The following is a 24,838-nucleotide window of genomic DNA, read 5'->3' as shown; positions in this document are numbered from 1 at the left end:
ATAAGATTTCTAGCAGAGGTTGTCAGGTTTTGATTTTTTATCTGTTAATATTTGATCAAATCCATGATGCCATGTATCTGAACAAGATGTCCAGCACCTCTGGCAGAAAATTAGGCCCACAACATTAAAGATACAGCAGAGTATTTCATTTTACACATGGGGTACTTTTTTATCGCTGTATGAACCAAACCCATATTAAGTGTTTTCTGCCATATATATAATTAGTAATAATAATTGTTATTAGTATTATTTCGTAAAATATATTTGTATGTGGTAATTGCCTGCTGTCAAGAGACGGGTGAATGTCACTTTTTTTAGAATCAGAGCATATTCTCTGGTGATATGTTACTGCAGAAAGACCTGGCACAACACTCATGTCACTTATTAATTTTTCAGAGCTGGATTTGAACAGATTAGATGGCGAGACGGTGTGCCCAACCATGAAGAATGGACAAGATGACCTTCCAGGTAAAATAGAGCCCCTGTGAGAAAACATGCTGTGAACTGTGTGCATTCATTGCAGACTCTTTGAGATTTTATGTTATGCAGTAAATCCAGTATATGACAAATCAAAAAATGAAGGCCCAGCTCCTTTAGTAAAAATAATGATCTGCATAGTAGAGCACTTTTCATGAATGTTAGCATGAATATTTAACCATTATTATTCTGCATGATTATCGATAAAAAATCCTCTTTGTTCAGGCATTGTTTACCTATACCGGTAAATAGCCTTAAGCAGGACATGCAGCGGCTCAAAGCTGTTTGTTTCATTAGGCAAAGATGCTGAAGCTGATATTCACCTTGTTTCAAGACATCTTTAGATCTCAAATGAGGCAAATAAAACTTTCGTCTCTGGCCGGCCAATTTCTGCAGTGGAAACACTTCTAGCTCAGCAAGATCTTAATTGGTTGCGACTCCTATGCTTTTAACAAATAATGCGGAGGGTGCAACCTCAAATCACTAACATGTGCTGCTCTGTGCACAGGCTGGAAACGGGGAGTAAGCAAGTTACAAACTCATTTACTGAAGCCAACAGATGTAGAGAGACCTAATGGATGTTTTTGGTGCATATTAATGCATTTAACAGCATTAAGTTATTTTTTTTTGCATGAATTTGTCACAAATGCTAATGGAAAATGTATTATCTAATCTAATGTGGATCAAATGAGATTCTTGTAAGAATAAAATGCATTAGGTTTATGAATAGAAATAGAATAGAAATTGAAATTATTAGGTTTTAGGCAGATATTGTGTGTGTGATCTGAAATCCAAAGTCTGATTTCCCACATATGCATGATATATGTGTCTATAGAGAGCTTGAAATGTCTACTTTTAAATGAACCGATTCGATTGTATTTGTGTGTGGCAGGATTTGATCTGATCACACAGTTTCAGTTGGATGTCATCCCGATGAAGGGCGTCAGAAAGGTAGAAGGTTCCACACCCCTCCAGGTGGCGTACAGACTCGACAAAGAGGCTAACTTCCAGATCCCAACCAGGTAAACCTGACCACTCACTAAACTATGTGCACAAACACACATAAACACTGGGGATGCCTTTATGTGCAAAAACACACATAAACTATGTACAACAACACAAAAAACTACACTCTTATCTAGGGCTGTGTATTGGCAAGAATCTGGCGATACGATACGTATCACGATACATGGGTCACGATTCAATATATTGCAATATATTTCGATACTGTGCATAAGGCGATATATTGGGATTTTTTAAAAGTAAAATATATTAAAATATTTGAAAAAAAGACATGATGTGCATAAAAGTCAAAGAAGTTTACTTTAGGTAAACAATTCAGTACACAGAAAATCAAACTGCCAGTTTGGGCTTGTGGTTTACAGGTTCTTAGTGAGCAAATGTTTATATGCTCAAGTAGGCCATAATAAAAGAAAATAGGTACATAGCCCCTGTCACAATACAAAACAACAACGTGAACTGGACGAAAATGAATGAAAGTGGATGAAAGTGAACAAAATAAATGTGTCATATATTGAAATCAAGTTTTATGTGATAAAAGATTTTAAAAGAACTGGACGCGCGAATGAGGCGAACCGCGCCGCACTAAACGCCTCGTGCCGCAGGACCTCCAGACGCGCGTAAACGCGTCTTTGCATTGACTTAACATTGCAATCACTCGCGCCAGATGCTCTCTTCGCGTTTGATGTGAACGATGCACGCGATTACATTTAGAAATAGACAAGCTTTGTTTCCAAATGCACCAAGCAAAGATATCCTTTCAGTTGTATAAACTTTTATAAAACCAGCCAATATAATCACAATAAACACATCCAAAATGAAATATTTAACATATAGGCTATATAACAACTGCACAACGTCTAATTTGTAAACAAAATGATTTACGCACTAAATCCAGCATAAACTCCGGCACAATTTGCATATGTTTAAACTCTCAAGGTAGACATCACATCCCGAACCTCACAGCAATTGGCTGCCGACTGCGTTTTTCGCTTGATATTTGTATAAAGGAACTGCCCAACTTTTTGTCGCTCTCAACGCTTTCTCCGGTCCGCTGTCAATCCTAAAATGTCCAGTGGACACGCACCGTTATAGGCGAGCCTGGCGAGGACACTAGTGGTGCGTCTCAGCATAGCTATCTATTGGTAGGGATTTAAACAACATAAACGTGAACCACTGTCTTAAGGTCTTACCATGAATATTTTTGGACGTAAAAAAAAAAAAAAAAAAAACGATATTGCGTTTTTGAAAATCGATACAGTATTGCAAAATAAAATATCGCGATACTCAAGTGTATCGATTTTTTCTTACACCCCTACTCTTATCATTATATGCACTACATAAACCAAAGCTAAATATTTTGTATACAGTATTCACGCACACACACATACATACACAACCGTGTTGGCATCTGTGACCCATGTTTCAGGTGTTGCATTATTACAGGTCAGAGACAGGTGTTATCACCCTCTGAACAGCTTCTAATAATGCGAAAACCAACTTGTCTGAGCCCATGTGGATCCGCTTGAGCAAAATGCTGCATTCCCAGACGCCCCATACAATCACGCTGACATACGAATCGTCACGTTTCAGCTGGTGTAATATTTATTTTTATTTTATATTAATATATTAATTTTTTTTTTTTTTTTGTAGTAGTAGTAGTAGTAGTAGTAGTAGTATTAAAAATAATTTTATACTTTAATGAGCATGAATTTTATAATAAACTTTGAAGAGGGAACTGATATACATCAGTTATACCTTTGTGAAAAACAAGTGCATTTTAGCATACTAAAGCCATACTTATTACATAAATTATCTACTTTAATGCGAACTGAATGTAATATTTTCGGACTTTTAATTGCATGTAAATTGCAATTAAAGTTGCTGTAAGCGATTTCTGAGAAATGCTGTTGAAAGTGAATTGGCCCGAGCAGCACAACACACTTGTAGCCAATCAGCAGCAGGGGGCGTGTCCACTCATGATGGGGGAGGAGAGAGAGTGAGCCAATCAGCAGCAGGGGGCGTGTCCACTCATGATGGGGGAGGATAGAGAGTGAGCCAATCAGCAGCAGGGGGCGTGTCCACTCTTGATGGGGGAGGAGAGAGAGTGAGCCAATCAGCAGTAGGGGACATGTCCACTGATGATGGGGGAGGAGAGAGAGTGAGCCAATCAGCAGTAGGGGCGTGTCCATTCATGATGGGGGAGGAGAGAGAGTGAGCCATTCAGCAGTAGGGGGCGTATCATCTATTTAAAGGTTGTCATCTTCCGGAAATTCGTTTTTGCTGGGTGAGATGTCTGTGAATGCTTGGATTTATGCAAACTAATGCTACCAAGGGTAGTATCAATTCACAAAAAATGTGCTGTAACAAGGAAACCATTATGTAACTGACACTACCAACTTATTAAATAGACTCTCAGCTTGTCTTTGAAGTGCTGATATCTATTTGTGAGAGCGTGACTTGGAATGAAATTAAATTGGAGAAAGGGGTTTCTTGAGACTGAGATTATTCCGAACAGTGGCCCTCATTTATTTTACTAGCCAACAGGAAACTCCATATTTATAGCCTCGCCTTAATCCATTTACAAGCTGGTTAAAGGCCGCTGTAGCTTCATTCGTAAGAACATCTCCCGCAGAGCACCTCTGCCTGTTAAAACGCCACACGGGGTCGAGCCCAGAGAGGGCGCGTGTAAAACCAGACAAGGTAATTGATTCTCAGATGGTGTGTGTTGTTCACTCACCGCCTGCAGCCCGGGATCTGATTCTTTAACACACTGCAATGAAAGCCAGCACCGTCCCTTTGAAATAACTCTCGGACGACACACAGGCTTTGAAGATGAAAGTGCACTTCTCTGATCTGTTTGTTATTCATAATTTTATCTCAGAACAACTTGAAGCTGAGCTGTGTGTATAATGCAGGGCTATTCCCTTGATGATCAGACAATAATGGAGGTGGATTACTATTCTTAGAGGTAATACATCCCATTTATAAATAGATGTGCTTCATAACAAGAACGTAACTTCATTATGAATTTGCAGAAGTACTTTCTGTTTAACAAACCTACCAATGCAACATTATAGTTTAAAATGTAAGCGTTTACAGTGCAATTCTTGAAAAAAGTTCGACAATTTTACCTGCCATCAGTTTTTAAAATGGTAATTTGTCTACTTTGAAAAAATCATTAGAATGTTCGATTTCATTTCATTTTCTCTCCTATTTAATTTAATTTAATTTAATTAGATTTTTATATTAATTTATTGTTTATTTAAAAAATTTAAAAATTCTACAGTTTAACTAAAACCACCCACCAACAGGCCATAGGTCAATTTTCATATAATACATTACCTTATATATTTGCTTCAAAACCTTTTTTTTCCCCACATTTTACCTTCCATAGTTTTTTCAGTATGACAATTTTTTGGCAATTTTTATTAAATGAATCACTAGAATGTTTTTACCACAAATATACCACTTCAAATGGACCATTAGTTTATTTTATTTATTTTATTATTTTATACAGTTTAACTAAAAACACCCACCCACAGGCCATATGTCAATATTCATATAGATTCAATTATATATTTAAACACAAGAAAACAGCCCCCCCCCCCCCCTTTTTGTATCTAACAGCACTGACAGATCTTGATTTCTCTCTGCAATCCATGTGGGAAAAACAAAAACAAACCTGCATTATGGAACATATATTTAATAAATGTCCGTATTTGTTTCCCACCAGGCTGAACTTTCCGAGGGGCTTCCCGGATGAGTATTCCTTCATGACCACCTTCCGCATGATCAAGAACACCGTGAACAAGGTGTGGAACATCTGGCAGGTGGTGGATGAAGACGGCTTGAAGCAGGCAGGCATGCGTCTCAATGGAGACCAGCAGGCCCTGGAGTTCTTCCTCACCACTATGGAAGGAGATGTCCAGACCGTCACCTTTCCAGGCCTCTCTGTCCTCTTCAACACTAAATGGCACAAGGTGATGGTTGGCGTGGAGAAGGAGCTGGTGACGCTGTACGTGGACTGTCACCCGGTGGACCAGAAGCCCATCAAGAGGAAAGGCTATGTCAACACAGAGGGAGACACTCTCATCGGAAGACTGGATTCTGATCCCAACACCTCTGTAGTGGTGAGAGCAACAGTTTCATCAGTAGTGCTTTTTCACTTTCTTAAATGTGCGACAATATTACTCATGAAGAGTTTGATTTATTTATCCATTCATTCACTCTTTTGACATATGTGTTTAGAATGTACAGTCTTGTGATGAATTGCATATAGATTTATATACAAAATAAATTGCATTGGCTACTTAAGTATTTATCACTAATAATAATAGTAATATGTTTTTGTTATTGTTGATGATAATGAGACTCATTTATTCATTAAGAAACTAACAGTTTACTTTTGTTTTGACATATTTTTTAAATGATTTACACTCAAATAATATGAATTTCATAGATGTAGAAATTCAGAAAAAAAATAATTACATTGGCTATTTATGTATATACAGTATATATTATATATATGTTACCGGCAAAGTGTGAAATCCCGGTATTGTATAGAATGCCTAGGCAATGTATAGAATGCCTGATGGTTTTTGTCAAAAATACATTACCTAATTCTATACATTACCTAGGCATTCTATAGAATGCCGGATTACACACTTTGCCGGTAACATATGTTTATATATATATATATATATATATATATATATGTTTATATATATATATTATATTATATTTTTTTAAATAAAATAATTATATATATATATATATATATATATATATATATATATATAATTTTAGTTAAAAAAATATATTATTATTATTATTATTATTATTATTTTATCAATCTCTGTTGCATTGGCCAACAAAACAAGCAAAAAATATGGTAACACTTTATTTTACAGTGTCCCTGTTACATGTTACATGTACTGTAGTAACGTATTAATATAATAATATGTAAACACTATAATAATAGCTAATAATTGATGTATAAGTATGTGCAACCCTAAAGCAAACCCTAATCCTATAGTAAGTAGATTTAGTTAGTTCATTAATATAACTCTGTACTTAAATGTATAATTTCACTGTAACAAGGACACCTTAAATTAAAATGTAACCGAAAATACTTAGTGCTCCTCTACTATCATTGTGTTCACACATACACTTTCAAGGTTAAGATGTTACGATTTGATTTTGCTTTGATATGAATCATTTAAATGGCATTTTAAATAGTTAACAAAGATTTTAACAATTTGTAAACTAATATTGAACCTGTTTGGAAGGGATAATTCAGTTGTTTTGATCTCTACTGTATTTGATGAATGTTACTGTCTCCTCACACCTGCCAAATCCATCACATCCACCTGTGATAAATGTGTAACTGTCACACTGTCTGACGAGTGTTACTGCCAGATTACTGAACCTCAGCACCTTGTCACTTCCTGTCCAAAGGACGGATAAAAAATCTGATAATGCTCTCAGTCACATCTTACAGTGAACTAAAACAGAAGACCTAAAGCTGATATATGTAAATCATAAAAGGTTTGTATATAGTCCAATAGTTGCGTAAGACTTTCATTTTGACGGACAGGGTCATAAAAATTCTGTCATAATCTATTATTACCTGTCATTTCAATTAAATGATAATAAGACATGTCATAGCTTTCGTGTTCATTCACATTTTCATTTTTAATCACGAATTTACAGGACGAGCATATAGGCTGGATTACCCATTTATTTATTTATGAAGAGAACTTACAAACAGATGAACAGAGACTGTGCATCACTTTTCATGTTCAACACCACATGAAGCAGATTGTTGCTGTAGTTACCGTACAAATAAAGCAGTAACTTTGTTGTTTTATGTTTTCCAGTTTGAGTTGCAGTGGATGCTGATTCACTGTGACCCAAAGAGAGCTCAGAGAGAGAGCTGTATGGAACTTCCTCTGACTGAGGTATGCTTTCATCACTTCCTGTTTTGTCTTAAATGAGAAACAGACCAATCACAGTCTTTTTTTTCATGTTTAACAACTTAAATATGGAAAAATCAAGTCAGTTACCTGCTGTAAGGCTGAAAGGTGGTTTGGCCATCAAACCAAGTAGATTGGCTACTAGAGCTTTCCTGTAGCTCAAACAGTAGTGCGTTGGTGCTTGCAACGCCAAGGTCATGGTTTTGATTTGATTCCCAGGGAAAGCAAGAACTGATAAGAATGTAAATGTGGACCTTGAAATGTAATGTAAGTCGCTTTGGATAAAAGCGTCTGCCAAATGCATAAAAGTAAATGTGAACCATCTTAAGCTTGTTTTAAATATGTTTTTAAGCAGTAAACGGTAAATACAATTGTACAATTTAAGACTTTAGTCACAATGTTTAATAAATTCTTATCAATAGCATTACTTTCATTCTAATATATGCATTGCATAACCAATGTACAACCTTAAAAATATCGAGTTTATTGCTATGGCTGACTGGAAACGCTAGTTGCCTCAACATCTCACTTCGCCACTTAACGGTTGACGTCAATGTCGACATTCACACATTTGCTTTGTTTTTTGACGAGTTGGCCGGCGGGGCGCTATCGTAGGCCGCATGTTGTGGCGCCATCTACAGGTGTGCTTTCTCTTTTTGGTGAAGGGGGTTTCACTTTCACTAACTCTGCAATAATCTTAATTCTCTCTCTCTCTCTCTCTCTCTCTCTCTCTCTCTCGCTTCTTCAGATGTATGCCAATGCTGAGGTATTTGATTTTTTTACTTTGTTTTTCTTTAATTTATCATTACTCATCATCATCTACTACAATGCTTTGTTGCTGAAGTGACTCATTGCTACCTGCTGTGCTTACTGCAATACACAAAACATGACCGGAACAGCTTTTATGTATTTATATATAAGATTATTTACACCACAAGGTAAATAATGTGATATTTTATTAAGAAATTTCTTTGGAATTTCACGAAACCATCCTTTGAAGAATACGGTTACTTTCAAAATGTCCTTGGCTCGCTTGAAGCTTAAGCTAATAAAGAGAAGCTGGCGGCAGAGAGATAATGATTTACATTTTATTCTTTATTGTGTTAAAGTGATTGTTTAAGGTCCCTGGGAGAGAGATTATTTGTAGCCTTTCCAGTTATTGATTTTGTTTAATGAAACAGATTATTTGTGACCAAAGCAAATTCTAAAAAGGATTCTAAAACATTTCATGTTTACATTTACTCATCGTTTTCCTTCTTTTACTCCTTCAACACTTTACAGCCGGATCCCAAGCCAATCCCTGGTCCCCCCGGCCCTGAGGGTCCTGAAGGGCCTCGTGGACCCCAAGGAGAAGATGGCAGAGACGGGAGAGACGTATGTCTTTCTGTTCAATATAAACATGACTACTGTAAATGAAAGCAAGACACTACAGACAATTTTGAGATTTTGGGCTATTTGGCTTTTCATAACTAGTGGAAAGAAAACATCCAAATAACAATGAAGTCTTTATTTTCTTGTACTTTATCTGTTTAGATTTCACTTACTATGCATACACTTAAAGGCTTTTCTCCAAACGAGTCAGTTTAATACTACATTATTTTCCTAAAAACATGGTGACGTTTTTCTGGCTGTTGACAGTATTTTCTTATTTATGGAGTGATAAAAAGGAAAATGCTAAATCCCCTCTGTAAAAACTATTTTCTGAACCTGGCTTTCTCGTTTCTTCAGATTCCTATTCTGGAAATTGACTTGACAATGCCTCATTTGCATATTTAAAAGCATGTCAGAAAAAATCTGATACAAAAAATATATAATTGGGAAAGTATGTTATTTAAAAAAAAAATGTTTTACCCTATTCGTCTGGGGTGTGTTGTCTTTAGTCAACTTCACATGTTTATATGAAAAATTACCAGTAGATCTGATGCATATTGTATACAAATATGGCAAAACAATATTTTTTAAATAATGAATGTGTTTAATTTTTTTTTTTTTATTATTATCTTATTAATTCACTATTAATTATTATTATTTTGGAAAAATAGAAAATACATAGAGTAATGATGACATACTCTATGTTAGCCGTAACATAATTAAGCAAGATATTTAGTTACACAATCGACAAAGGATTAAATTTTCCTATTCGTTCACTGTAGCGATGCTCAAATCAAAATGATTATCAGTTGGAACAATACTTTTTAACTCGTGTTCTTTTGTATTGTCATCTTCTGTGATCCAGTCTTGAACTAAAAGTCTAATGAACCTCCATTAGAATTGTTCCTTTAGACGTAAGCACAGGGTTCCCACGGGTCATGGAATTTCTGGAATGTCATGGAATTTGAAAAGGTCTATTCCAGACATTGAAAGTCAGGGAATTTTATATATTTTTTGTCCAAGTCATGGAATATCAGGGAATTTAGTTTGTTGCTTTAAATTTTAGTTTCCATTTATCAAAATGTAATTTTTCTATAACGATTTTTTTATCGCGCTGTTTCACACATCTTTCTATGGAGCCCCTGAGGGGACCTTTGCAAAAATAATAATACGGACTTTGATTTGATTGTCTGCTATATATTTGCTTCTAATTTATTAAATACAGGCAATTGGTTGATGAAAAATATATTAAAATTAAGATACAATTTATAGAAAACGAAATTCACTTTAAAGAAAGGCTTTCTACAAAACAGAACAGCTCGGTGCTCCGCAAAACAGCAGCCTGTTTTGCCGTTCATTATAGGTCATGGAAATTCATCTTTTTAGTCAGTGAAAGTCAGGGAAAAGTCAGGGAATTTGAAATTTGGTTTAGAGTGGGAACCATGTAAGCAGCTCAGTCTTCGACAAAAGCTAATGAAACATTTGTTCTTTCGTCCCAGGCAGCTCATTAGGGATTTACTCTCTTGTTCAGAGAGGCAGGAGTTGCTCACTGGAGATTTTCAGTGTCACTGACTGACTTACTGGGGTTTTGCTTTAGCACCTTGTGTTAATAACAGAAATTCTTCTGTTCTTCAGGGTATTCCAGGCACCCCGGGAACCCCTGGAGCTCCGGTAAGTATGGAACATTGAAGAAACATCTTCATCTCCAACATCTTCAGGGAGACATTGTTCTAAAAGTTAGTCCTAGAGTTAGGAAAAGGGATGCACTGATAATGAAATTGATACTGACCGATACTGATGAGCCGATTATAAAGATGTTATATAAATCTATTATTATTATTTTTATTATTAAACAAAGATTTATATTTACAAAGATTATAAAGCTGATATATCATTATATTCTCTTTTTTTAATTAAACCAGTTAATTTTTTTTTTAAGTTTGTAAGTACTAACAATTATAAAGCTGATATATAATACTATTGTAATTAAAAAACAAAAAAGTTTTTACATCAACATTAAAACTATATATATATATATATATATATATATATATATATATATATAGTTTTAATTTTTTGTTGATGTAAAAACTTTTTTTGTCTTTTTTAATTACAATAATATATATATATATATGTGTGTGTGTGTGTGTGTGTGTACTGTTTAAAATATAAAACACTAAAAATTCTAATAAAAATCACACTAAAATTTAAAATGTGTATTACAAAATAAGTAGGCAACACAATATGAAAATGCACAGTATAAAAATAGATAACTTTTTCTTTTAAACATTTTCTATAGAAAATAGTGTACTGTTTGAATTACAACAAAAAACTACTAATAATAGTAATAGAGAAGGGATATCTGCGATGCTGGATTTTCCTTAAAAAAAATGAGAACAGAGTTCTGAGAACTATATTTGAACAATCCCCTATGTGTCACATGAATTATGAAGTATAAACTTCTTCAGACTAAGATTAAAACTTGGCGTTCATTCAGTAAGATTGAATATTACCTTTATTGAACTTGACCGCTATACCCATTAAAACAGAGCAGCAAGTTTTGTATTATAACTCCTAATGAGAAAATGCATTTACAGGCTGCCAGATCCAAAACACAGCCAATCAATCCAGCTTCCTGTGTCAATATCTATTTAGGGAAAGCGTGGTTGAATTCTGGTGTGTCATAAATAGGTGAAATGCTGCTCAGAGCTGACTCTCGTCTTATCAGATGAGGACAGATGCAAAGAGGCATCGCTAACTATGTTAGAATAGACCCACAGTGCTCCGCCATATCTTAGCAACAGCTGCAGTCGATGCTGAATGGTGATAAAACTGTTTTTGCCTTTCTGTGTGTGTCGTAGGGCAGTAAAGGAGATCGAGGCGAGGTTGGACTGCCAGGACAGAGAGGACTGCAGGGGGCCCCGGGACTATTGGTTAGTATTGAGACACATGACCTTAATAACACAACCTAAACGAGACGATAACACTTTAAAGTTCCATCTGATAATATTAGTTAACTGCATTAGTTAACACAAATTAACAATGAATAGTTGTACTTTTATTAACGAACGTTAACAAAAATAAATACTATCACAAATGTATTGCTCATTATTAATATGTTAGTCAATGCGATGGGACCTTATTGCAGAGAGTTACCAATGAGACGATCAATAACGTGTAATCAGTTTCACAGCTGCACACAAACTGTTTTATTTCATTGTGCTAAATGAATCACTTCGATGTTAATTGGTTCTCTTTATATATGTGTAGGGACCAATGGGCCCCATGGGGCCACGAGGACCAGTGGGAGAGAGAGTAAGAGACCTCAGAAAGACCCCTTATATGAACTGTCTGTTTGAGTTCACATTCATTTCCTGCAGTTCTTCATGATTCCATGATTGCGGAACAGCGTGAAATTAATAAAATGATGCATTTTCTCAGATTCTTCATAATTTGCTATTTACCTGCAAAATAGTCTTTCATAAAATGCACAATTATTATTATTATTATTATTTACAAATTGTGAAACTCTCATGGGACTGTGAATTCATGTCATTATGCTAAGATTTGTTTTTTGGGGGGGTTGTAGGGTCTTCCTGGTTTCCCTGGAGCTGCCGGACCCCCGGTAAGTCTTTTCCTCATTTTGGAAAGCAAACAAGTGCTTCACTGTTAATGCTAAAGGTTTTTGTGATGTTGACGTGTTCTATTGACATTGTATTGTCATATCATTGTTTTCTTGTGTTTTTGATTATGTACTTTGCAAAAATGCCTGTACCATGCTTTTTAGACAAATTATGCATTTTGAAGGTTTGACTTATTCTGTTGTTGTTGTTTTTTTTCTTCTTCTAGGGACCAGAGACTGTTGGGCCTCCAGTATGTAAAAAATAAAATAAAAAATTTACTGTAATTAGTCACACTCCCATCTTTTAATTTCACATTTACACTTCTTAATGCTATTTTCCACTCATGCAGGGACCCCCTGGGAAGCCTGGTACTCCAGGAGATGAGGGAAACATCGGACCAGAGGTTGGAATTCATTTCAAAGTGTTACGCAGTGCATTAATACTAAGGCATCTTAATATAGCTAAAGAGTTAAGGCTGTGTAGCTAAATTATGTGTAGTGCCGCATAAAAGCCTGACTAAATTATGCCTGCTCTGACCCACTTCAGCGCTTAGGATCAAAGTATACAGTTATAATTGCTGTGAAATGCATTCATGCCTCCTTTAGGCTGCATTAAACAGTCTGTGTAAAGACACCTAAATGCCATTTCAGAAGCGCTTCTGTGCCACCTTTGCAGTATAAAATTACATTCATTACATATCGGTTTTCATACTTAATGTTGCTCTTGTTGTCATCGCTTTATTGATTGTCTCTGTTACCAGAATATAAATATCCTTTATGATATTTTTCCAGGGTCCTCCTGGACCAAGAGGAGGACTTGGGCTCCCAGGACCACCAGGCCCACCAGGAACTCCAGGACCAGCAGTAAGACCGGCTTCTATCATTGACATATTTCATAAGTTTAGCAAATGTACATATGGCGAATGCTTTCAAACAACTTTCAAGCAACGTATACTGTAATGGGCTTAATTTAGTTTAGTGTACATATAACCAGAACACTCAATGGTAGAGCTTTAATTTTAGAGTTTATGTCTATGTCTCACTGTATTCAGTTTTCGTTTACATCGTTGAATTTTAATCTAGAAATTTGTAGAAATTCATATAAAATGTACTGTACAAATACAGAAAATTATTGTTTAAACTGAATAAAACAGTTAATTAACTTATTGACTATAAATGTATTAATACAAAATATATTAATTAATCAATAAAATAAATTAATAAAAATCTGTAACAAGACAATGAAAATCTGTAACACAAGATAAAATGGAAATCTGTAACTCAAGACAAAATGGAAATCTGTAACTCAAGACAAAATGGAAATCTGTAACTCAAGACAAAATGAAAATCTGTAACACAAAATAAAATGGAAATCTGTAACGCAAGACAAAATGAAAATCTGTAACACAAGATAAAATGAAAATCTGTAAAGCAAGATAAAATTGAAATCTGTAACGCAAGACAAAATGAAAATCTGTAATGCAAGATAAAATTAAAATCTGCAAGGCAAGACAAAATGAAAATCTGTAACAAAATAAAATGGAAATCTGTAACACAAGACAAAATAAAAATCTGTATCACAAAATAAAATGGAAATCTGTAACTCAAGACAAAAAGAAAATCTGTAACACAAAATAAAATGGAAATCTGTAACACAAGACAAAATGAAAATCTGTAATGCAAGGCAAAATGAAAATCTGTAACGCAAGGCAAAATTAAAATCTGTAACACAAGATAAAATGAAAATCTATAACACAAAATAAAATGAAAATCTGTAACGCAAGACAAAATGAAAATCTGTAACACAAAATAAAATGAAAATCTGTAACGCAAGACAAAATGAAAATCTGTAACGCAAGGCAAAATTAAAATCTGTAACACAAGATAAAATGAAAATCTATAACACAAAATAAAATGAAAATCTGTAACGCAAGACAAAATGAAAATCTGTAACACAAAATAAAATGAAAATCTGTAACGCAAGACAAAATGAAAATCTGTAACGCAAGGCAAAATACAAAATCTGCAATGCAAGACAAAATTAAAATCTGTCCAAATTTGCATTCGACTACATTTACAAGTACATTACTGCATTACAAATGTTATTAATTTCATCAACTTTTAGCAGTACATGAGCATTACCTAACCAAACATATAGGCTACTAACAGATACAAAACTTCAAATTTGGCTCTTGAAGTTTTGCCGTCGACTACAGTATCTGTTATACACTGTAATTCAGTTTTTGCCTTTATACATCCTAAGAGTTTTTGTCTCTGCTTTTAAACCTTACTTTAATTGGTTCAGGTGACTTCTGTTGGCTTTCAGAGGGTTTAGAACTAACGCAGAGCTTTCACACAGATCTGCCCTGAACGCTGTAACCTTTGAGGATTTTAAAAGGGGCTTTGCTTAAGTGTGTGTCTGAATCTAAACTACGCTGCTGTCCTTCTGCTGTCCGTAGGGGCCACCAGGTGCTGGGAACCCTGAGGGAAGTGGGGAGACTGTGAGTGCTTGTTAGATTTTAATAACATTCATGCTTCACATGGACACACAGAACCTGCACATCAGCATTCAAGAAATGTTCTGGCAAAGGCCTATATCTTAGAACACAAAAAGATACAGCATGCAACATATAGAACTTGAAAAATATGTCAACGTGCACTATATTTGCTTTATAATTTATCATTGGCTCGTGAAAATGCAGCAAATGTTTTTTAAGAGTTGACAATCGGCAGCAGTGTCTGTTATGCTCCATCCTCATCAATCTTCAGTGCTCCTTCTGCATGTCTCTGGTGAGCTACAGGCTGGTTGTGTTATTCTTCACTTCCTGTCTGATCCTGCAGTTAGTGATGAATAGACCTAATGCGTTTGTGTGTCTCATTTTGTTAGCAGTGCCAGGCAACATGCCCATCTGGACCACAGGGATTGCCTGGTCTGCCAGGGATGAAGGTGAGTCCCTACCCCTAAGTAATAAACTTTGGCACGTAACACATCTGTGCTTGTGCTTCAGACATGAATCATTCCTCTAATCATGTGTCTTGTTGAGGAGAAATTGAAGATTGTGGCACAAAGATGAAATATGTTGTCCAAAGTAGCTGCACATCAGTTTGCTCACTAAAGAGCGTTTCTTTGGCCAAACTCCAACTACTTTTCTAATGAATGAATCTCTCTGCCAGGGACATCGTGGTCTTCCAGGTGTGGACGGTGTGCCAGGTATCCAGGGTGAAAAGGTAAGAGTGCTTTGAAAAAATGCTTCTTAAGAATGATAAAAACCTAGAGACGGCTATAGACGAGCTCTTCAGATTGATGCAGTCATTTTCTTCTTTATTTACAGGGAGAGCGAGGGACCGCTGGAGAGTCAGGTCCTCCTGGACGTGCAGGAGATGATGTATGAAGACTTTGTTCATTCGTTGTAGGCTTAGATGCGTTCAACTTTTTAATAATATCTGCCACCACAAGAATATCTCTTTTTGACACATTGTCATAGTTTTTACTCAAATTCCCTGCAGGGTCAGCGAGGTCCTATCGGATTCCCTGGACCTCATGGCGATAAAGGAGATCGGGTAAGACTTTAAACATCTTCTTCATCTGCATCAGATGAGGAAAGAGCAAGACACCAGAGGAACGCTTGCAGAGCAATATCCTCCAGCCCGATCAATGCATGAAAGAATTATTACATTTGTTTAAAGCTCAAAAAAGCCAATCAAATAACATCTGCAGTGATTGTACAGATTAAAACTGCTGTGTGAGCATAATGTATGCAGGGCATGCTATTTTAGGCTTGTGTGACAACACAAAAGCAATAGAAATGTTGTTCTTCTAGCTAAGCACAATGAACTTTGGTAAAGTTTAAACCTGTCTGTTTCATGTCTGCAGGGTCCTCCTGGATTCAACGGGATCCCAGGACCCACCGGACCACCAGGATCCCCAGTACGTGAGCAGTATTTCACAGATGTTCTTTTTTAATCAATTATACACTGTCTTTCTGAACTAAAGTCTGGCATCAAAGCACAGATGATTCATGTCTTTATCTGATATTTATGAGAAAAGACTGTTCGGCAAGCTAGTCTAGTGGAAATGGAGTTCAACAGAGCTTATAGGATATAAAGCAAGATTTTAAGATGATATCAAGTTATTTTAGGGAGATAGAGAACAGTCCTGTGGCATCACGAGTGCATAAATGAGTTAAATAAATACTAGACTAAAAATAATATTTATTATGTAAAGTATTATAACATCTATATTTATTATAAATATATTGTATATAATAAATGAACAATTTTAGTAAATACATTTTCAGCATTACTAAGTGTAAATGGCATCTATTGCTGCCTTAAATTTATGTTAAGGAAAATAGCAGTATTTTCGGTAACACTTTATTTCGATGCTCCACTTTAGACATTAACTATAAGTAACTTTGCAACTACATGTCAACTAACTCTCATTACTCTAATGTGTTAGCTGTCTGCTTAATATTTGCTAACTCTTTTTTATGATGCTCCCCCAACAGATATTATACTGACTATAGTAACTTTGCACCTTCATGTCAACTTATTCCACTAACCCGAACACCTAACCTAACAGTCTGCTACAGTCTACTAATACTCTAATGAGAGTTAATTGCAAAGTTACTTATAGTTAGTAGAATGTATAAAGTAGACCATCAAAATAAAGTGTAAATGTATTTAAGTGTAAATAGCAGTAAGATGCTATTTTTACTTGGCGCAAATAGTGGCAGATACTATTTGCACCTCAGTGTATTGTAGTATATTATTAAACAGTGCAATAATAACAACATATTCAGGTTATTTGATTGTATTTATTAAAATCATAAATGGATGCTGCTTTATTGGGAAATTACTTGTCCCTGTCTCTAAAGTCCACCCTTAACCCTACCCATTAAACACTATATTCCAGCTATTCTATACCCGTTATGCTCTTTAATTACGCTTTTCGGATATGTTTGAGCTGATATGTGATGGGAAAAGGTAAAAGGTGGATTTAAACTCGGGTTGGCCAAGTCAAAAGCTCACGCTGCCTGCCTTACTCTCCACACCATTGATCCTGTTCCCAGCAGGATTTATTTGGTCATTTCGTCTGGCCCAATCAGATAATGGTGGGCGAAGTTAGTGTAAATAGCCTCTGCCAACAAGGTGGGCTATTTGCTCTTGGTGTAAATAGACACTTAAATTTAAAGTTAAAGCTTTGTCAGGATGCAGCAAATTTGAGTGCAGTTGGTCAACTAACAGTTATTTTGTACAGATAATGAATTGTATATTGAGTTTAATGAAGTAAATGAATATTTATGTGTCTTAACAGGGTGTTGAAGGCATCAGAGGGCGACAGGGACATCTTGGGCCTAAAGGAGATGATGTGAGTTATTGCTGTCCTTATGATATATCCTACTCAAGAACACTATGAATTGAGCAGCAATCAGCAAAAACCATTTAAAGGTACAGTACCTGGTTTGTTTCTGACAAAATCTAATGTGTTGTTTTAGGGTGCGATCGGAGCGCCGGGAGAGAAAGGAGCTGCGGGTGCCAAGGGTGACACTGTGAGTGACGTATTCATCAGTTCTCAGTAGATTTATGCTCAAAATGATAATAATTATGTTCTGAAAGAATCACTTGAAATGTCTTTGATAACTTTAATGATGATGAAGAGGATGTTATGTGTAGGGTGAGCCAGGAAAGGATGGATCTGATGGAGCATCAGGAGCTCCAGGAGAGAAGGTGACCTATGATGATTCAGTGGTTTATGATGATTCAAAATTCATGGAAAAACATTTCCATTTGTACCTGCTACACTGCATGCATATCCAGTTTTTATGATGCTGTATCTGACCTTTTTTGTTAATTAAAATGTTGCGACAAATTGATGATTCTTAAATCTGGCTCGTTCAATGATAAAAACTTAGGAAGATTTTGAGATTTTGCTGTCTGCTTGACAGGGAGAGCCAGGTCTGCCCGGAGCCCTTGGTGTCAGAGGAATTGTGGGAATTCCAGTGAGTTAATCAATTAATGTATATTTATGTGCATGTGCTCAGTGCTGGGTAGTGACTGATTATATTTAATCTGGGTTATGTACTTGTAATTACATTATACTAATTAGATTAAATTATTATAGTATGTACTGTATATTAAAGCTATCGAATGACATTTTGCACACTATAATTTGTAATCTGTGACTCACCTTGACTTAATATTGCATCTCAAATTTAGGGCTTGCCAGGAAAACAGGGACTTGTGGGGTCCGCAGGCCAAAAGGTTAACATTATTATATAAAAAAAAAAACATAATATATGCTGAATCTCTTTTCAATTTTAAAACAGTGATGCCATAGCAAGCAATTACACTCTTTCTATTACAGGGTGATCTTGGTCCTGTAGGACCGACTGGTCCAGTTGGACTTCCTGGTAAAGATGTGAGTATTATGGTATTTTCTTTTTTGCACTTGTATGCATGTTTTTTAAATGATTTATAATCATGTTAATGTTATATTTTAGGGAGCAGTTGGACCAGCAGGAGAAGATGGAACTCCAGGAGCCAAAGGATCCACTGTAATAAAAACACAATTCAGAAATCTTTTTTTATTATTTTTATTCTTTGGTGCACACCATTCTGTCCTGAGATTACATTTAATAGTAATTTGTTGAAAAATGTATCCAATTAATCAACAAACTTTTCCTCCTTAGGGTGAAACGGGAAAACAGGGTCCAGTCGGCTCAATGGGCCCGCAAGGAATCCAGGTGGGTTGGGGACAGACCCGTTGGTTTGATTATGGATCTTAATGGCTGTGTTCCAATATGCGTACTTATTATATGTTTTTTACTGGAGATGGCAAAGACAGTACATGTGAGCAAGTTTTATGTTAGTGTGCAACAAAAAAAAAGTACATGTAATTACAGTATATGTGTGACTACTAACAAAAGTGAAGCGGTGTACAATTATACATTGTTATTCATACGGTATTTCATTATTATTTTGACTACTTCCGCAGGGAGATAAAGGTGACCAAGGAGTCATGGGTCCCCGTGGAATCAAGGGTCACACGGGTCATAAAGGAGACCAGGTGTGATCATTGTTTATTGTAATAATCATAACAGAGCATACCTTGTTATTGTTCGCTGTGTGTGATCATATACATTTTTTTTCTGTTCTTTCAGGGTCCAATGGGTCCCGTCGGTCCCAAAGGAAGTGAGGTACATTCAAATGTCCTAGTCAAACTATGCACTCAGTGACCGTATTAAATACCTGCTGGTTCCTGCACTTGAATACCATGCCATTTTACACTAATATCTTTCTCTCTATTCGTTCTACAGGGAGATCCAGGTGTTTCGGGAGAACCAGGCGTGAAGGGTGATCAGGTTCGCCATATGTATAGCAGCATATGCCGTCACACCCTCTAATTATGGTATTCCAGTATGTGTACAGTAGTGTGATGGTTTTTAATAATGGTTTACAGGGGCCTCCGGGTATTACTGGAATAAAGGGAGAGGTAAGTATACATATATATACTGTATATAAACTAGAGCTGGAAAAAAAATCAATTGTGACACACAAACGTTTGTGTGTGTGCATATATAAATATGTAGAAAAAAGAAAAAAAACTAAACGTACCACAAACTTAACACTTTTCCTTCAGGAAATGCAAATTATTGCTTTTGTTGGATGTTTGTTTTTTCTTCTCATTCTTTGTTTTATCCAAGCGTGGAGAGAAAGGCCAGAGAGGAGCTACAGGAGCTGATGGTCGTCCAGGACAGCCAGGCCATGAGGGTCTGGCGGGACCCCAGGGAGCCAGAGGTCTGGAGGGCGAACGAGGCCTAACAGGGTCCCCTGGTCCCAGAGGTCTACCTGTCAGTACATTGCTTTATGACATTGTTCACTTTCATTTTTGACTGGACAATGCGTTGCTTCTTTAGAAATGCTTTCTGTGCAGTTGTTGCTGATTTTGTTATAAAAACTTTTTTTTAAAGGGGCCCAAGACGAATGACGAGAAGATCCGTGAGATTTGTTCAGTTATTGTTGAAGGTACGACATGTTTATTAGTTATTAAATTCATTATGAAATTTAAAATTGACAATTCATATTTTTCTTTTTTGGAATATTGCATTATTTTTATTGTTTTTTTTATTGTTTTAAGGATTTATACGTGCACATCATTATTATTTTTTTATTCATGTGCCCTCGTAACCTTTTTATCAAAATAACTTCCTCTCCCTCTTGCATCAACATCTCTTCTCTTCTCTGATGACGTGTTCAGTGGCACGAGGGCGGGGCAACCTGTCACTCACATGAGATCGACCAATAGCAAACAACATCTATCCAAATTATTACTAACAGACAAAATCAATTCCCACCCTACATTTTTTCTTGTCCGAGAAGCTGTTTCAGGGGCTGTTTACACGACAACGTTTTCAACTAAAAAGGGAAAACTTTGGTTACACTTTATTTTAAGGTGTCATTGTTACAGTGTAACTACATGTACTTACTATTGGGTTAGGGTAGGATTAGAGTTTGGTTGAGGGTTAGTTGTATGTAATTATGCATAATTTACTGTTAATACTATGGTAAGTACATGTAACATATGTAACAAGGACAGTGTAAAATAACGTGTTACCAAAACGTTTTATGCGTTTTGTCTGTTCGTTCACATGACAACGGCGTTTTGACGGCCTGAAAACACAAACTTTTAAAACCGGGTTTCAAAGTGCAAGTTTTTGAAAACAATACCGTTATTGTCTGTGTAAACTACAAAAAAACGTGACGAAAACGGTGACGTAATGCGCATGCTTGAAGGCGTATAGTGTTGCTTTACAAAGTGACATCGCCAACTACATGGCCAATACAGCATTTTCAGTCGTTTTTGCAGATCTGTGTGAACGGGGATCGTTCTGACAATGGTGTCGTCTGTACAAATGCAAAGGAAAAGCGTTTCCAGTTTTAGTAAATCGTTGTCGTGTAAACGTACCCTCAGCACCTCACGGATGCCCAATTCAGTTCCTGAAGATCTATCTTCCTGCAAAGCTCAGCTCCAACCCTGAACAAGCACACCTGAACTTCATCTTCAGGAGCACTTGATAATTACAGACAGGTGTGTTGGAGGTAGATAGAGGTAGGTAGATCTCCAGGAACAGGATTGGGCACCCCTGACCTACATCAATTGTATTTTTTATTTTATTTTATTTTTATAAATGGCAACTTAACTGTAACATTGTATTGTACCAAACAGAACATTTAGATGCCTACAAGAAGGAACTAGCCAAGAAACCTCTGGCCCTTGGAGCCCCTGGAAGTCCAGGACTCATGGGACCACCTGGACCGCCGGGACCAGCAGGTCCTGCTGGAGAAGCCGGACCCAGAGGAATTATGGGCCTCAAGGGGCCTCAAGGATACTATGGCCTTCCTGGAAAACCAGGAGTCAAGGGTACCATTGATTTTACTCACTTATGATATTTCCAAACCATGTATCACTGTTTCGAATAGTGCTCTGCTGTCAGCTGAATTAAAGCTAAGCTCTTGAGGATGCAAAACACTCATAACTATGAAATATTGCATTGATCAAACACTCATAACTATGAAATATTGCGTTAAGCTTCAGCTGCATCATGCAAATGATATTTACCTTATAAAAAAATCATTCAAGATTTCACAGCATAAAGACACAGCATTTATATTAGTGGTGCAACGGATCTCTAAACTCACGGTTCTGATTATATCACCGTTTTTAAATCACGAATCGGATGTAACTTTGCTTTTCATTTATTACTTAACGCCCACTTTAAGTACTTCGATACCACAGCAAAAATCTAGCTTTTAATAATGAAACATTCTTAAAGACACGTGAACAGTCAGTAATAAAATAAGAACAAATACACACATTACAAGCATTGACAAATACAAAATAACAAAGGTAACAAATAAAGTAATGTCTAACAGTATTCAGGTACAACATTTTTATCATTAAATGTAAAATAACACTATAGTGTTCACTGTATAAATGAAGTATAGATTAATCTTTGTTAAAGATGTGTTTTGTTGTTTGATTAACATTAATGACAGACAGCAGCAGATTTTTAAAGGCTGCTGTCACTTTAAGACCTAATGACCTCTTTCGCCTCTTCTTGCGCTTGAACTTGTAAATTGTCAAGAAAAAACATGGGCAAATGATAAACTTTCACTCTATGATGGTTAAACTTAGCAATTAATCTGCGAATTGCACGTGTGCTGAAACCGTACCAACTGTGATCCATTGCACCCCTAATCAGTTATACTAGTAAAGCCTTTTACTTGCTAAAAAAGTATAAACTATCAATCAGACAACAGAAGGCATTTAGATTTTATACAACAGGTTTTTCAGCAAAGGTGTGATCATGGTGACAATTTAGAGGCCTTAGAAATTTGCATATTAATATGACACAGTAGGCTTTATCGGCTTAACACTTACAAGTCATTCAGGCAACTCTCCAACTTAAAGAGTTGGTGAACACATTGTAAATAGCCTCTTTAGTGATTCACATCATGCTAATGGTGCTAGCTAAAATTCCTTAATATCACGTGGTGTGCACGGCTGAATACATCTGGAGGAATCAGACGGTTTTCTGCTATTTCATAGATGGTTTTTACCTTTGAATTTACAAGCTAAAACTGCGAGCTCACATTGATTCCCATCAGTTGCTGGTGGTTTAGGTCATTCAAGGGTAACAGCCTCCAGAATGAGAAGCGTTGCAGTTGTTTTGTCCTCACAAGCGGAGGCTGTTGTACAGCATGTGCTGTCTGCGCTAATTGCCAGCGAGCCGAGGAGGAATGCTACACTTGCTAATGGGACAGAGATTGAGAAACAATAACAGGATGATTAGAAAAGCCCCCGACCGCATCTCAATCTTCCTCTTATTTCTGCAGAACCTCGGAGGATATCAACATGATTATTGAAGTTTATTAATGCATCTCCAGAGGAAAATGTTCTAGCATTCTGTGAACAATGATGCCTATCAGGGATTTTTGACAGTATAAATGTCAGAAGTCTCATAGAGGTTCTGAAGACCTGTATAAGAGCTTAAAATGGATACAGTAGAATGATCGAATACTCCTGATTCACTAATGCAAGCGCTATTAAAACTACACTATTACCACCCAGACAAAGTTAGTGAGCAGAACCGACTTCTTTCAAAAACATTAAAGCATGTTACCAAAATTATCCCTAACTTTTAATTGTTAGTGTAACTAAAAGTACCATGTACAGTAAATACATGAATACGGCAAAAAATCTGTACTAAGGGTGTATATCAAACTATCATAATATTATCTGATTCCAATTATGATTATCTGACCCTTTTTTGTGAAGCGATTTGAATATTGAATTGCATATTAATTGTACTATATATATGTCTATAAAGTGATAATGTGATCGATTTTATTATCTAATGCTTTTTATGTTTATGCATTTGTGTAGGTGATGCAGGACAAAAAGGTGACAAGGGAGATAATGGAATTGGAATTCCAGGAACTCATGGAGAACCCGGACCTCAAGGTACAAAATGCTAAACCTCAACCATTCCAAAAGCTATTGATATTTTAGACTGGTACAAACTGGTGTTGATAGTTCTATAGAATAGACTGTACTATATTCTGTAGTCACATTTTTAAAAGCCTTCCTTATCAAGTCTGATTTCATTATTACAGGACCAGCTGGCAAGCCTGGCATCGGCAAGGACGGTGCAGATGGTGCCAGAGGAGAGGCCGGTGTGCCCGGGACCCCAGGAACCCCTGGAGCCAGAGGAACCCCGGGTCCTCCTGGACTTTGTGATCCTTCAAACTGCTACAGGCCTCAACCTCTTTACCTGGTCGGCGGGAAGAAGTCCGTCAACATCAAGGGTCCATGAACAGAAACATAGAAACCTTCTAGAAACCTTCATCACGCCATCATCAAGAGCGCAGATGCAGTCCATTTCCGACAAACTTGAAGAGACTTCAGACGGCGAGTTAAGCAAACGTGACAGTTGTATAGAGACATACAGATGAAGCTCCTGATGGTGCTTCCAATTCACACGGTTTATTGTTGTACCTTGTACATAAACTAGAAGAAAATGTTCGTTCTTTCAGATGGTTTACAGTAAATTGCAGATAAATTAATTAATCGGAAATTGATGTTTCAGTTCTTGGGCCACAAACCGGTAAATATCAATGGTGAAGTAATTTTTTGGACCTCTACATGCCATACGATTGCATTTCTGCGTGTATTTTTTTAAATTTCTCATAAAATGTGATTGTAAAGACCAATGTTAGACATGGTGCCAGACATTAAGCTACGCCAACAGAACGACAGTGATCCAACAACAGGGCAGCTTGAAATAAAAGCTTTCACCACCATGCC

The 24,838-nt window shown here is 36.3% G+C and overlaps 1 protein-coding gene across 1 annotated transcript; it reads left to right on the top strand.

Annotated features, from left to right (window-relative positions):
- Positions 1-404: 404 nt before the first annotated feature.
- Positions 405-24,838, top strand: col9a1c (collagen, type IX, alpha 1c). The gene is made up of 36 exons (XM_081376506.1): positions 405-468; positions 1,370-1,499; positions 5,234-5,630; positions 7,380-7,460; positions 8,224-8,241; positions 8,757-8,849; positions 10,482-10,517; positions 11,708-11,779; positions 12,117-12,161; positions 12,436-12,471; positions 12,696-12,719; positions 12,819-12,872; positions 13,261-13,332; positions 14,937-14,969; positions 15,359-15,415; positions 15,643-15,696; positions 15,801-15,854; positions 15,976-16,029; positions 16,343-16,396; positions 17,786-17,839; positions 17,967-18,020; positions 18,145-18,198; positions 18,417-18,470; positions 18,688-18,732; positions 18,836-18,889; positions 18,972-19,025; positions 19,161-19,214; positions 19,466-19,537; positions 19,632-19,667; positions 19,788-19,832; positions 19,931-19,963; positions 20,175-20,321; positions 20,442-20,496; positions 21,698-21,892; positions 23,918-23,995; positions 24,148-24,838. Exons 1-36 carry the CDS (start codon positions 441-443, stop codon positions 24,345-24,347), a joined length of 2,676 nt encoding a protein of 891 aa, XP_081232632.1. The 5' UTR covers positions 405-440; the 3' UTR covers positions 24,348-24,838.

The sequence above is a fragment of the Scardinius erythrophthalmus genome (assembly GCF_964197995.2).
Source record: "Scardinius erythrophthalmus genome assembly, chromosome: 10".
Classification (NCBI taxonomy): Eukaryota; Metazoa; Chordata; class Actinopteri; order Cypriniformes; family Leuciscidae; genus Scardinius; species Scardinius erythrophthalmus.
The sequence above is the reverse complement of the archived record's forward strand: the minus strand, read 5'-3'. Positions and strand labels throughout refer to the sequence as shown.